Source organism: Rhinatrema bivittatum, chromosome 7, assembly GCF_901001135.1.
Source record: "Rhinatrema bivittatum chromosome 7, aRhiBiv1.1, whole genome shotgun sequence".
In the NCBI taxonomy this organism is placed as follows: Eukaryota; Metazoa; Chordata; class Amphibia; order Gymnophiona; family Rhinatrematidae; genus Rhinatrema; species Rhinatrema bivittatum.
The window spans coordinates 253,956,266-253,968,685 of NC_042621.1; the positions used below are offsets into that span (position 1 = coordinate 253,956,266).

General features: G+C 49.5%; 2 protein-coding genes across 6 annotated transcripts in view; one reads left to right on the forward strand and one right to left on the reverse strand.

Moving 5' to 3' along the window:
- BCCIP (BRCA2 and CDKN1A interacting protein) overlaps positions 1–10,912 on the reverse strand; it is a 36,513-nt gene extending 25,601 nt beyond the window's left edge. For both annotated transcript variants that reach the window (XM_029610040.1, XM_029610039.1), the window contains exon 1: positions 10,717–10,912. In XM_029610040.1, coding sequence (XP_029465900.1) covers positions 10,717–10,875 — 159 coding nt within the window. In that variant the 5' untranslated portion in view covers positions 10,876–10,912. The remainder of the gene's footprint in view (positions 1–10,716) is intronic.
- UROS (uroporphyrinogen III synthase) overlaps positions 10,832–12,420 on the forward strand; it is an 84,790-nt gene continuing 83,201 nt past the window's right edge. Inside the window, exon 1 of one of the 4 annotated variants that reach the window (XM_029610045.1) lies at positions 10,832–10,953. The gene's annotated coding sequence lies outside the window, so the exon portion shown is untranslated. Of the gene's footprint in view, positions 10,954–11,040; positions 11,180–11,202; positions 11,428–12,420 lie in introns of those variants that run through there. The other 3 variants (XM_029610041.1, XM_029610043.1, XM_029610044.1) reach the window with 3 other exon arrangements.

Consider the following 12,420-nt stretch of genomic DNA (forward strand, 5'->3'; position numbering starts at 1 on the left):
CCGCCCCTCCGGAGACTGACGTCGGCGAAGACGACCGTGGCTCCCCTGCCTCCAGCTGCCCACAAAGATGGACGCATCACACGGGCGAAAGCGGCCCCTGTGCGTGCAATTGGGCCGCTCAAGACGTGACGTCACATGCCGTGACGCCAAACGTCGTGACGTCACGCCTTGAGCGGCCCAATTGCACGCACAGGGGCCGCTTTCGCCCATGCAGGCGACCATCTTCGTGGGCAGCTGGAGCCGCAGTAGTTTTCCCCGATGTCCGTCTCCGGAGGGGGGCTGCAAAAAAAGTAAGTCGCTTCGTTGCTTTACACTGCCAGTCCTCTCTCCCCTCCTCCCGAAGCAAGGCTGCTTTTCGCACCTTGCTTCGGGAGGAGGGGAGAGAGGACTGGCAATCCCGAGCGTAGGATTGCCCATCCTCTCTCCCCTGCAACTTTTTTTTTTTCGCTTTTTCGATTTTTTTTCCCCGCTTTCGTTGCTTTGGGAGGAGGGGAGAGGACTGGAGCTGCCCCGGAGACCAGCACCCATGGACGCGGCCAGGGCAGGTGAGCTGGCACTGGGGGAAAGTTTGCCGCCTACCCTTACCCCTGCCTCTAACGCAGGGGTAAGGGTAGGCGGTACATTAGCAGGTTAAATGCGCGGCAAAATGGCAGGGTAACAAAGCGATTGTCGGGGGCACGCGTTACTGTATGGGAGGGAATAGCTAATTCGATCGTTTACATGTAATATACATGCCGCGGGTGGAAGGGATTACCCGGTGATTTAAGGACGCGGTAAGAGTAGATTAAAGGGGATAGTGTATCGCGGGTTGGACTAACGCGGCCGAAAAGTGGGTAACCGCGGCCGCACTTTATTGTATTGACCTGTAGGCGAACTTAATAGCAGGTAATGGACTTCTCCAATCCTTTTTTAAACACAGCTATACTAACTGCACTAACCACATCCTCAGGCAACAAATTCCAGAGTTTAATTGTGCGTTGAGTAAAAAAGAACTTTCTCCGATTAGTTTCAAATGTGCCCCATGCTAACTTCATGGAGTGCCCCCTAGTCTATTATCCGAAAGAGTAAATAACCGATTCATAGCTACCTGTTCTAGACCTTTCATGATTTTAAACATCTCTATCATATCCCCCCTTAGCCGTCTCTTCTCCAAGCTGAAAAGTCCTAACCTCTTTAACCTTTCCTCATAGGGGAGCTTTTCCATTCCCCTTATCATTTTGGTAGCCCTTCTCTGAACCTTCTCCATCGCAATTATATCTTTTTTGAGATGCGGTGACCAGAATTGTACGCAGTATTCAAGGTGCGGTCTCACCATGGAGCGATAGAGAGGCATTATGACATTTTCCGTTTTATTCATCATTCCTTTTCTACTAATTCCCAACATGGTTTGTTTTGACTGACGCAGCACACTGAACCGATGATTTCAATGTGTTATCAACTATGACGCCTAGATCTTTTTCTTGGGTTGTAGCACCTAATATGGAACCCAACATTGTGTAATTATAGCATGGGTTATTTTTCCCTATATGCATCACCTTGCACTTATCCACATTAAATTTCATCTGCCATTTGGATGCCCAATTTTCCAGTCTCACAAGGTCTTCCTACAATTTATCACAATCTGCTTGTGATTTAACTACTCTGAACAATTTAGTGTCATCTGCAAATTTGATTATCTCACTCGTATTTCTTTCCAGATCATTTATAAATATATTGAAAAGTAAGGGTCCCAATACAGATCCCTGAGGCACTCCACTGTCCACTCCCTTCCACTGAGAAAATTGTCCATTTAATTCTACTCTCCGTTTCCTGTCTTTTAGCCAGTTTGCAATCCACGAAAGGACATCACCACCTATCCCAAGACTTTTTACTTTTCCTAGAAGCCTCTCATGAAGAACTTTGTCAAACGCCTTCTGAAAATCCAAGTATACTATATCTACCGGTTCACCTTTATCCACATGTTTATTAACTCCTTCAAAAAAGTGATGCAGATTTGTGAGGCAAGACTTGCCCTGGGTAAAGCCATGCTGACTTTGTTCCATTAAACCATGTCTTTCTATATGTTCTGTGATTTTGATGTTTAGAACACTTTCCACTATTTTTCCTGGCACTGAAGTCAGGCTAACCGGTCTGTAGTTTCCCGGATCGCCCCTAGAGCCCCTCTCAGCTGATTTTTTCCTAGCAGTTAAGTCCACATCGGAAAACTGGCTACTCGACAGAGAGGGATTCATGAGATATCACCTCAGGAGAAGCGGTGCGTGATTAGCCTCCTTTTCATCTTCTGTGCCTTTTTTCCCCCCCAAAACAAGCAATTCCCAGTAGGGAGATGCTAGTCCACCATCTGCTGGAGACTGAGAAATGCTGGCAGACTGATTTCAGAGAAGGGGGATATACCGTATATACTGTGAAGTCAGCTTTGCTCCATCTCCATCTGCTAGTTAAGGTGCATAACCCACTGGTTGTGGATTAACTGTTCTGAATGCTGAGAAAGCTGCATTCAAATTCTAAGAAAACAGAACAATCAAAAGACAAACTCCCTGTCAGGTTCCAAAATGAAGGAAATAGGAGCATAGATTTTTCGCATTCCAAGAATTACTCAAGGCAGATGTTTTATAAGTAAAAAATATGCTCTCAATATCAGAGGAACGGCTTTACAATGGATTTTTAAGCATGCTCTCATACTTTGTAGGACAACATTTTTCAAGCCATGTATGCTAGTAAATAGCAAATTACACCCATTAATCAGAGGTCTGAAGAACTGCTCTCCCTTAATAGGGCTTTAAAGTAAGTAGGTTGTTCCACAACGCAAGGACATTTAGCTGCATTAAGAAGAAGTGTTCCCATGGGGGGGGGGGGGGGGGGGGGGAGGGGAAGATTGCAGTTTAGAAATCTGTATTCCATGAAAAAGGTTACCCACAAGAAAAGCATGTATAAAATGTCCATAGGTACTTTATACCCATGGTGTTTCAAAGGATGATGAGGAGGGTGCCCACTTCTTCAAGTAGGAGTGCAAAAGGCTGTGAGACAGTCCTTCCATCTTATCCTCATGCTGAGGGAGATGGGGGATAGGATGCACTGTGCACTACATGCAACTCACTGACAGGCCAATAAAGTAAAGTGCGGCCGCAGTTACCCTGCTTCTAACCCGCTTTCTACTCACAATTTGGCCGCGTTAGTCCAACCTGCGATTCACTATCCCTTTTAACCCATCCTTACCGCCTCTTTAAATCAACGGGTAAGCCTTTCCGCCCGCGGCATGTATATGAGATGTAAACGATCGGATTAGCTATTCCCTCCCATACAGTAATGCGCGCCCTGATTATCGCTTTTTAAACCTGCAGTTTTGCCGCGTTTTTAACCTGCTAATTTACCGCCTACCCCTACCCCACTGTGGAGCGTCAGGCAAGCAGAGACGAAATTTCACGGGCCACTGAGCAGCCCCAGCCAGCCCCGCTTCACTGCCTGACCCCCTAACTCCCCGGGACAAGACCGAAGTGAATCGGGCAAACTTTCCGCCAGCCCCCGCTCACCTGCCCTGGCCGCGTCCATGGGTGCCGATCTCCCGCGCTGACAGCTCCGGAGCGGCCCCAGTCCTCTCTCCCCTCCTCCCGGGGACAGCCGGCGGCGAGAGCGGCTTCAGCAGCCCGGGGCGGATCGGGCGCTCCCCATGGCTCCCTATTCTCTAAAAGGAAATGAGTGCACGCCGTGACCTCGGACGTCCAGCCGGGCGCTCAGGTCACAACGTCCAAGGTCACGGCGTGCACTCATTTCCTTTTAGAGAATAGGGAGCCATGGGGAGCGCCCGATCCGCCCCGGGCTGCTGAAGCCGCTCTCGCCGCCGGCTGTCCCCGGGAGGAGGGGAGAGAGGACTGGGGCCGCTCCGGAGCTGTCAGTGCGGGAGATCGGCACCCATGGACGCGGCCAGGGCAGGTGAGCGGGGGCTGGCGGAAAGTTTGCCCGATTCACTTCGGTCTTGTCCTGGGGGGTCAGGCAGTGAAGCGGGGCTGGCTGGGGCTGCTCTGGAGCTGTCAGCGCGGAAGATGGACGCGGCCAGGGCAGGTGAGTGAGGGCTGGCGGAAAGTTTGGGGGTCAGTCAGCCCTTCTCCTGTATCCACTTCCTGGTACCTGTCATTTCAAATGACAGGTACCAGCGCACCCAGGATACCATATAGGCGCTGTATAGCGCCTATACAGTAAAATGGATTGCGCTTCATGGATGCGCATTGGACGCGGCTTGCATTTGCATGCCATTTAAATACAGTATCGAGCGGTATGTGATCCAGACTGTGCATGCGGCAAACACGGGTGCGCCCGGCCCTAACGCACCTCACTGTATCGGCCTGTGAGTGTTGGAAGCAGCAGTGTTTGAGCTCTGACTGACCATGTGCATAGACTTCTGCCTTCAACTGCACTTAGATATGTCAAGTGAGTTGGAATCCAGGAATTGGTCTGCTAATGAGGAACAGAGTGGACGGGATAAAAGAAAGGAACATAATGTTTAATTTGCTGGTGGTAGTCAGATTAGGGGAGGCAGATAACCCTACCTAAACCAGAATTTGGGCTGAAAAGCGATTTTGGGAGTTATTTGACCCAGAGGAACCCAGAGGAAAAACAGTATTTCCTAGCGTGTAGCCAGATGGACTCAGGACCAGTGGGTTATGTGCTCCTCTGCTAACAGATGGGAGACAGTCAGATTTCAAAGCTGACATCACCCTAGATATAAACCCTGCCGTGACCTCAGCATCTCTCAGTCTCCCTAGCAGATGTGGACACTATTCCCTTGCTAGCAGAGTGTTAGCAGGATTACAAAAAAAGAAAAACAAGAAAAAAAAAAAAAGAGAATTATTCATCTTTAAGAAGTGTTAGCCCAGCTCTCCTGCTGTGATACCTAAGGGTCGCTCCCCCAATCGAGAATTCCTGAGGTGAATTCCGATCCCTCAGAGGTGCCTTGGTCCGGTAGCCGGTGTGGACTTAGCCACTAAAGCGGCTGAAAGGCAGCGGGTGCAAAGCAGAGCGGCTGGAGACCGTCTCTGCAATCAGCCTGTAAGTGTTGATCTGGTAAGTTTAGAAAAACCTTCAATCCAGAGAAGGGCCCTGGCGACTCTTCTCCGGTCTCCTTGCTTGGCGCGCCGTACCGACTCAGTTGTCGATCCTGGCGAGGTAATAGCGGGGCACTCCGAACGGGTCGAGCAGCCTTCCATGGGCTAGGCCCCATGGCGACCCTCAGCGGCGCCATCTTATGCGCGGCGGGCTACGACGCCATCTTCCCCCCTTTGGCCATCAGTATGTGCAGGTCAGGCCAGCCCAGCCTCTTGGGCGCACATCGAACGCTTCTACAAGCTCATAGTCACACGCACAACCATGTGCATAACTACGCGTACAGCCGCTCACACACATATCCAGGCACATTACCTGTGCGCGCCGGGCACCAAATGCAGAGGCGATAGCCCTAGCAGCAAAGAAGCTCAGACGACACTCGCTTTGCGCAGCCTGCCACATCAGAGCAGCACAGCCCGACCTGGAGTCCTGCCTGTTTCAACACTGTGAGGAAACCCAGGGAGGGCTAGATCCTCAAAAATTTTCCAAGTCTGATCTATCCCAGTCGGACAACGGTTCGGCAATGACCTTATCCGACAATTGCCTGAATTGAGCAATTCCGAGATGGCATCCTCACCGTGAGAGGGCACTTCAATAACCCCTACTCTGGTACCCCAAGGGATAAACATGGATCCAGGGGGCCTTCTCTTGGTTGGAGTTTTTCCAGGGATTACAAGCCTTCGTTCAGGCGCAGTCAGCCCCGGCCACAACCCAAGTGGAACCCCAGCCAGGGGGGCACCTGATCCCCCCGGCCCTATCTGGGGGGCCTCGAGACATGCCTCACCTCACCAAGAGTATCCCTGACAGGGATCCAGACATCACAGATTATGATGAGGGCTCACTGGAGGAAGGGGAAATCCCTCCAGGCCTGGAATCATACAGAACCATGCTTTGATTTTTCCATAGGGATGAATTGCCAGCCCTTGTCTCCCAGACTCTGAAGACCCTAGGGATTCCAGGCACGGACCCTACAGCAGAACCAAAGAAGAACCCCATCCTGGTGTCCCTTTGTAAGGCCTATTGCTATTTCCCAATGCTGGAAGTCATCCAGGAACTGATTGACCTGGAATGGGATGCCCCCGAGGCGAACTTTAAAGGAGGATGGGCCTTGGAAGCCCTGTACCCTCTGGAACCCGCGACCAAGGAACGCCTGCGTTTCCCGAAAGTGGATGCCATGGTCTGTGCCGTCTCGAAGCATTGAAGGATGCTCAAGATAGACTATTAGAATCCATCCTTAAATAAACCTTCGATGCAATAGCAATGATACTGCAAATTGCTTCCTGCTGCGCTCTGGAGGCTCGCTTTTGTTTGCTTCTCTCAAGAGAGGCAGATAGTTCGAGCATACGCCGGAGAGGCAATTGAACCTGCCGCAGCCTTCCTGGCAGATCAAGCTCAGACCTAGGGCGTACCTCAGCCAAAGGAGTGGCCAGAAGACAATTATGGTTGCGCAACTGGTCAGCGGACACGACTTCTAAGGCAAACCTCACAAGAATACCCTTTAAGGGATTTCTACTTGAAGTGAATTAGAGAAACTAGCCATTAAATGGGGCGAATCTCCAGTGCCTCGTCTACCAGAAGACAGAGGAAAGAGATCCCAGGGCAGAGGCTCCCAATGCTTCCAGCCCTATAGAAACCCGTCCTTCTAGGCAGCTCGACCTTCCAGGAGGTCTCATTCCTTTCGGAACCGACCCGGGTGCAGGCTTGACCTGAACTTCCCAATGAGAATGGGTAGACCCATCCACAGGAAGAGGAAATTGGGAGGGGGGGGGGTGTCGACTCTCCCTCTTCTACCAACGATGGGATGAGATCACTGACAAATGGGTACTAAACAACATACAAGAAGAATATGCTCTGGAGTTTTGCAGCATCCCTCGATACAACTTTATATCACCCTGCCACTCCCACCTCAAGAGACTGGCAGTGGAATCCACTGCCAGTCTGAAGTCTATAACGCTGGTGCCTACACCTCAGCTAAATAAGGGGTATTATTCCTTCTATTTTATCATGCCCAAGAAAGAGGGCTCATTCCGACCCATCCTGGACCTCAAGAACATCAACAGTCATCTGCGAATACTTCACTTCTGCATGAAAACTATCCATTATGTAATAATGGCAGTGCAACCAGGAGAGTTCCTAACCTCCCTTGACCTCTCCGAAGCCTACCTTCACATTCCAGTCCAGCAAGACCAGTGTTTTCTATGTTTCGCAATTCTGGGCCACCATTACCAGTTCCAGGCGCTACCCTTCGGCTTGGCAACCACTCCCAGAACCTTCTCCAAAATCATGGTGGTAGTGGCAGCAACACAGAGGAAAGAAGGGATCCTGGTACACCCCTACTTGGATGACTGGCTGATCCGGGCGAAGTCACCGGATGAGAGCCTTCGGGTGACCAGAGTCAGGACCCTCCTTCAGGAACTCTGTTGGGTCATGAATAGGGACACGAGCAGTCTGCAGCCCTCTGTCCTTAGAGTATCTGGGGGCCCGGTTTGACATCAAGCAGTGCAATGTCTTCCTCCCCCCCCCCCAAGGAGGAAACTGATGGAACAAGTATGCTGACTGGTGACAAGGAAGCACCCCAAGGTATAGATAGGACTACCTTTAGGTCCTAGGCCTCATAGCATCAACTTTGCAAGTAGTACCATGGGCAAGGGCTCACATGTGGCCACTCCAACGCTCCTTACTGTCCCAAGATTACTCGATCCTTCTCCACCTACCAACGAAGGTACGCTCTCGGCTCCAGAAGAACTATCTAAGCAGAGGCGTAAGCTTATCCCCACTGAACTAGATCATACTCACTACAGACACAAGCATCCGAGGGTGGGGAGTTCACTGCCAGGAGACGACGGCCCAGGGACAATGGACCAAGGAAAAGGCAAAACGGAACATAAACTGCCCAGAGGCTCGAGCAGTCAGACTAGCTTGCCTGCAGTTCAGCTACAGGCTCCAAGGGCAAGCGATGTCGGACAATACAACAACGGTAGACTACAGCAACCACCAGAAAGGAACAAGAAGCCAGCAGGTGTCTCTAGAGGTAGACCCCCTCATGGAATGGGCAGAGGTAAACCTGCAAGGGATCTCTGCCTCCCACATTGTAGGCAAAGACAACGTCTCAGCAGACTTCCTCAGCAGGGAAAGCCTGGACCCGGGGGAGTGGGCACTGTCAACCAGAGGCTTCCAGCTGAAGAGTGAATTGCTGGGGTTGCCCGGCCATGGACCTACTGGCCACATCTCGCAATGCCAAAGTCCCTTGGTTTTTCAGCCACAGAGGAGAGCAGCACTCCCAAGGGATAGACGCCCTCGTCCAGAGCTGGCCAGAGGAGGTCTTACTGTACGCCTTCCATCCATGACTTCTACTGGGCAAGATCATCCACAAGATAGATTCTCTTACGGTCTGGCCCTTGAGAGGACTCACCTGAAGAAGTGCAGACATACTCAACGTCCCTGGCATGCATACTGATCTGGAGAATATTCGAAGAGTGGTGTGAAGTCCATGGGGTGCCGCCACGAACTGCCAAGATCCCCAATTCTGGAATTCCTTCAAGGTTCAGGTAGCAGCTCTCTCCTGCTTCAGAACCGAAGTAAACAGAAACTGCCTGTCTGCACACCCGGATGTGGTCCGTTTCTTAAAGGGGTTAAGCAACTCCGATCACCCCTAAAGTGGAATCTCACCCTGGTATTGGACTAGAAATCTAGCAGGATCTTCCTTCAGACCAACGCGCAGTCTGTCACTATGCCTTTTAACGCTAAAGACTGTCTTCTTGGTGGTCATATGCTCGGCCCGTCATATCTCGGAATTACAGGCACTATCCTGTCAGGATCCATTCCTCCGCTTTACTCCAAGAACTATACAGCTTCACACCATCCCCTCCTTCCTACTGAAAGTGGTCTCGGGGTTTCACTTAAATCAATTCATCTCCCTACCATCACCAGAGGGACACAAGGATTCGAAAGACTCCCGACTTCTTCGCCACCTAAATGTTGGCAAACTCCTAGTACAATACCTAGATCAATCAGAACTGGTACGCAAAACGGATCGCTTATTCGTTGTTCACAGCGGGAAGAAACAAGGCGAAGCGGCCTCATGAGCAATTATAGCTCGCTGGATCAAGGAAGTAATCAAGGCAGCTTATATAGAGGCAGGGTAGCCCTTACCCTTGCAGGTTAAGGCTCATTCTACTAGAGCCCAGGCAGTATCCTGGGAAGAGATCAAACTACTATCGCCAGCCGACATCTGTCGAGCAGCAACATGGTCCTCCCTACACACTTTCTCCAGGTTCTACCACCTAGATGTCCAGGCTCAAGAAGACCCAGTCTTCGCAAGAGTAGTGCTAAGTGGGCCACGGGCAGCCTCCCGCCCTGTCCAGGAGTAGCTTTTGTACATCCCACTGGTCCTGAATGCATCTGGCTACATGCTAGGAAATGGAAAATTACTTACCTGATAATTTCATTTTCCTAAGTGTAGACAGATGGACTCAGCATCCCACCCATGGCTGCCCAGGAGAAGTGCCAAAGAACAGCCTGGAAGGCTATACAAAAGAAGGGTAAGCCATTACCCTACTAGTTCAGGACACCCACACTAGAACGGGTGTCAGCGTTATGTTGGTTGAGGGCACTAGCGGTCTCTAGTTTTAATCAGTTTTATTTAGTCTGTTTAACTAACCAATATATATGTCCACAATGGCTTTTCAAATAGAATACTGAGGAGCTGAGGTCACGGTAGGGGTATCTCTAGGGTGACGTCAGCTTTGACATCTGACTGTCTCCCATCTGCTAGCAGAGGAGCACATAACCCACTGGTCCTGAGTCCATCTGGCTACATGCTAGGAAAATGAACCTTTACAATTCTGACAGGTAGTACCTTATAGACTAACCAATTTATTGCGGCATGACTTTGAGAACCAGAGTTGATATTTTCCAATACACATAACTTTTTGAATCCGGCTCCAAGTTCTTCCATCAAAAGACTCCAAAGACCCTATTGGACTTCAAGTAACTATTTCTGACCTGATACTAGGGGGAAAACATTTTATTGCTGTAGCTGCTATTTTTCCTAGGATTATATGGAATTCTCATTCTTTTGTGGGAAGTTTGATTTTCTGTGTTGGAGAAATGTGCACCTTTGGTATCTTTGTATTTTGTACAGGAGGAAAGGAATTTTTTCTGTTCCTATTTCTCCAATGTTACACTGAATTCAAAGTCTGACTTCTGGGGTTTGCAGTTTAATTTTTGTCTGTTTATTTCTAGTCTAATCTGCGGTCTCTAAGTCTGTATTTGGTAAGCGGCTGTGTGTGTTCTACGTATATAACCAAAGCGAGGTATACGGCCGAAGTACAGTTTCTGTACACAGATCTGCAGCAGTTCCGTGCGTTCTGTTTCCAATCTGCACTTCCCCAAAGGGGTCGAAAGGTCAGTCAACATGCGCCTTAACAGCTACTCTGTTTAAATAGTTTTGCCATCTCTGGTCTCCAACCTAGCCTCTCGCCCCACCTTTCTCCCCCTGTCTTCCCGCCCGCAGGGTTTAAATGTACTTAGGTAAACCATGGGTGGGCAGTTCGGCCCACCTTCTCCACGCTACATACAACCGACTCAGTAGCAGGCGCAGAACTATCATCGTATTACCTCGTTGATTTCTTTCTCAGACTCCTCGCCTTCTTCCTCGGATTCATCGTCATCGTCGTCATCCTCATCATCCTCCTCTTCCTCCTCCTCCTCTTCTTCCGCGTGACAGTCAGAGGGCTGCTCCGGTCCCAGCGCTCTCCGCTTAGCTCGGGACGCCATAGCACCACGCACGAGCCTCAGCGTGCAGCAGCAGGAAGCTGACACTCTGCTCCGGACTGCACCATTTGTACAGGACAGGTGATACCATACTGATAGGTGACATCTTGCCAACTTCCCACCGGCATCCGCCTCTAATTAACTAACGAACGAACTTCAAGGCAACACCCGACGCGTATTTTAGCGCTCAGGTTTTGATAGCGAGCAGCGATGTTAAGAAACCTGGCCCGGCCCCACCCCTGACGGTGTGAGATTGGTGGGTTCCAATGGCTCACGTGATGCTGACCGGCTGAGTCGAGGCTTCCGGGTGAGTGGTAGCATACGTCATCGTAGAAGCGTTGTGATGTCACGTGGGGGCGCTGGGGTCAGAGGAGAGGCTTTGAGGATGCTTGCGGAGGATGCGTTCTCTATTCGTAGTGGTGTTTGGGTGCTCTTTGGCGATTCAGAACCCCAAATCCAATCCATGTAAATACGCTCAAAGCGAGGTACAAGGATAAGAATCTATCTTTTTAAATAAAGTTCTATCTTCCATGGGACTTGGTCACTTTATCAAGGGTCAGTATATAGACTAAACATTGTATCGTTACTATGCTTTGGGGGATAGAACAGCCCTAAACTAGTGCCAGTGAGCAAAGGTCACACTGTAATAATATTACGCCCTTTGAGCAGGCGCTTCACCAGCGTAGCCCCAGTTCCTGGTTCCATATTCTCTTTTTGACACTATCCCTTTTATTATAGTTTTTATTAACTGCAGCTTCGAGGTGAGAAGATAATGCACAGGTTATCGCCAAAACACACCTCTTATGCAATTCTGAGACAATTCTGAACAAGATTTTGGATACTTACAGTTGCCATTTATTGTATTTTCTTATTTAGAGATTGAAACTAGTTTGATACACTACGTCTCAGCTCACCCTAGAGCACTCCTATTTACAATCTTCAGACAATTTTGAGTAAGTTATGACCATGTTCACATTTGAAAACTGATTATATAGGCGTTAACCGCTGAATTTCAGAATTCTCCTCCCACTGTTGTACCATTTGTTATATGCAAGCCCCCCACCCCCCCCCCCCCCCTGCTTTTCTATGGCAGCCAAGGCAGATTCTGCAGTACCTTGCATACATTTGCACAAAGCTGATATATACTGAATCCATGTTTCATTGACTCGTCCATGCTTTAAATGTATACTTGAAATCAAGCTTTCCAACTTTTCTGTATATAGCTGAGTAGTGACTATTTTGTCACCTATTTTCTTTTACTTTGCTTTCCTATTTCTTCTGGCTTCTTACCTGCTTGTCTCCTCCCATCTTAGTGGTACAGTAAGTCAGGTGCCAGTCACTAAAACCCACCACAATCTTCCGAAAGATGCTTTCTATGCCACTCTTCTTTCTTACTACTATTACGGTTACTTACCTTTTCTATAGCACTGCTAGATGTACAGTATATAAGAGTTAGTCCCTGCTCCATGGCACTTGCAATCTAGTCAAGACAAACCTAAGAGCTGCCATATTGAGTCAGACTAAGGATCCTTGTAGTCCAGTTTCCCG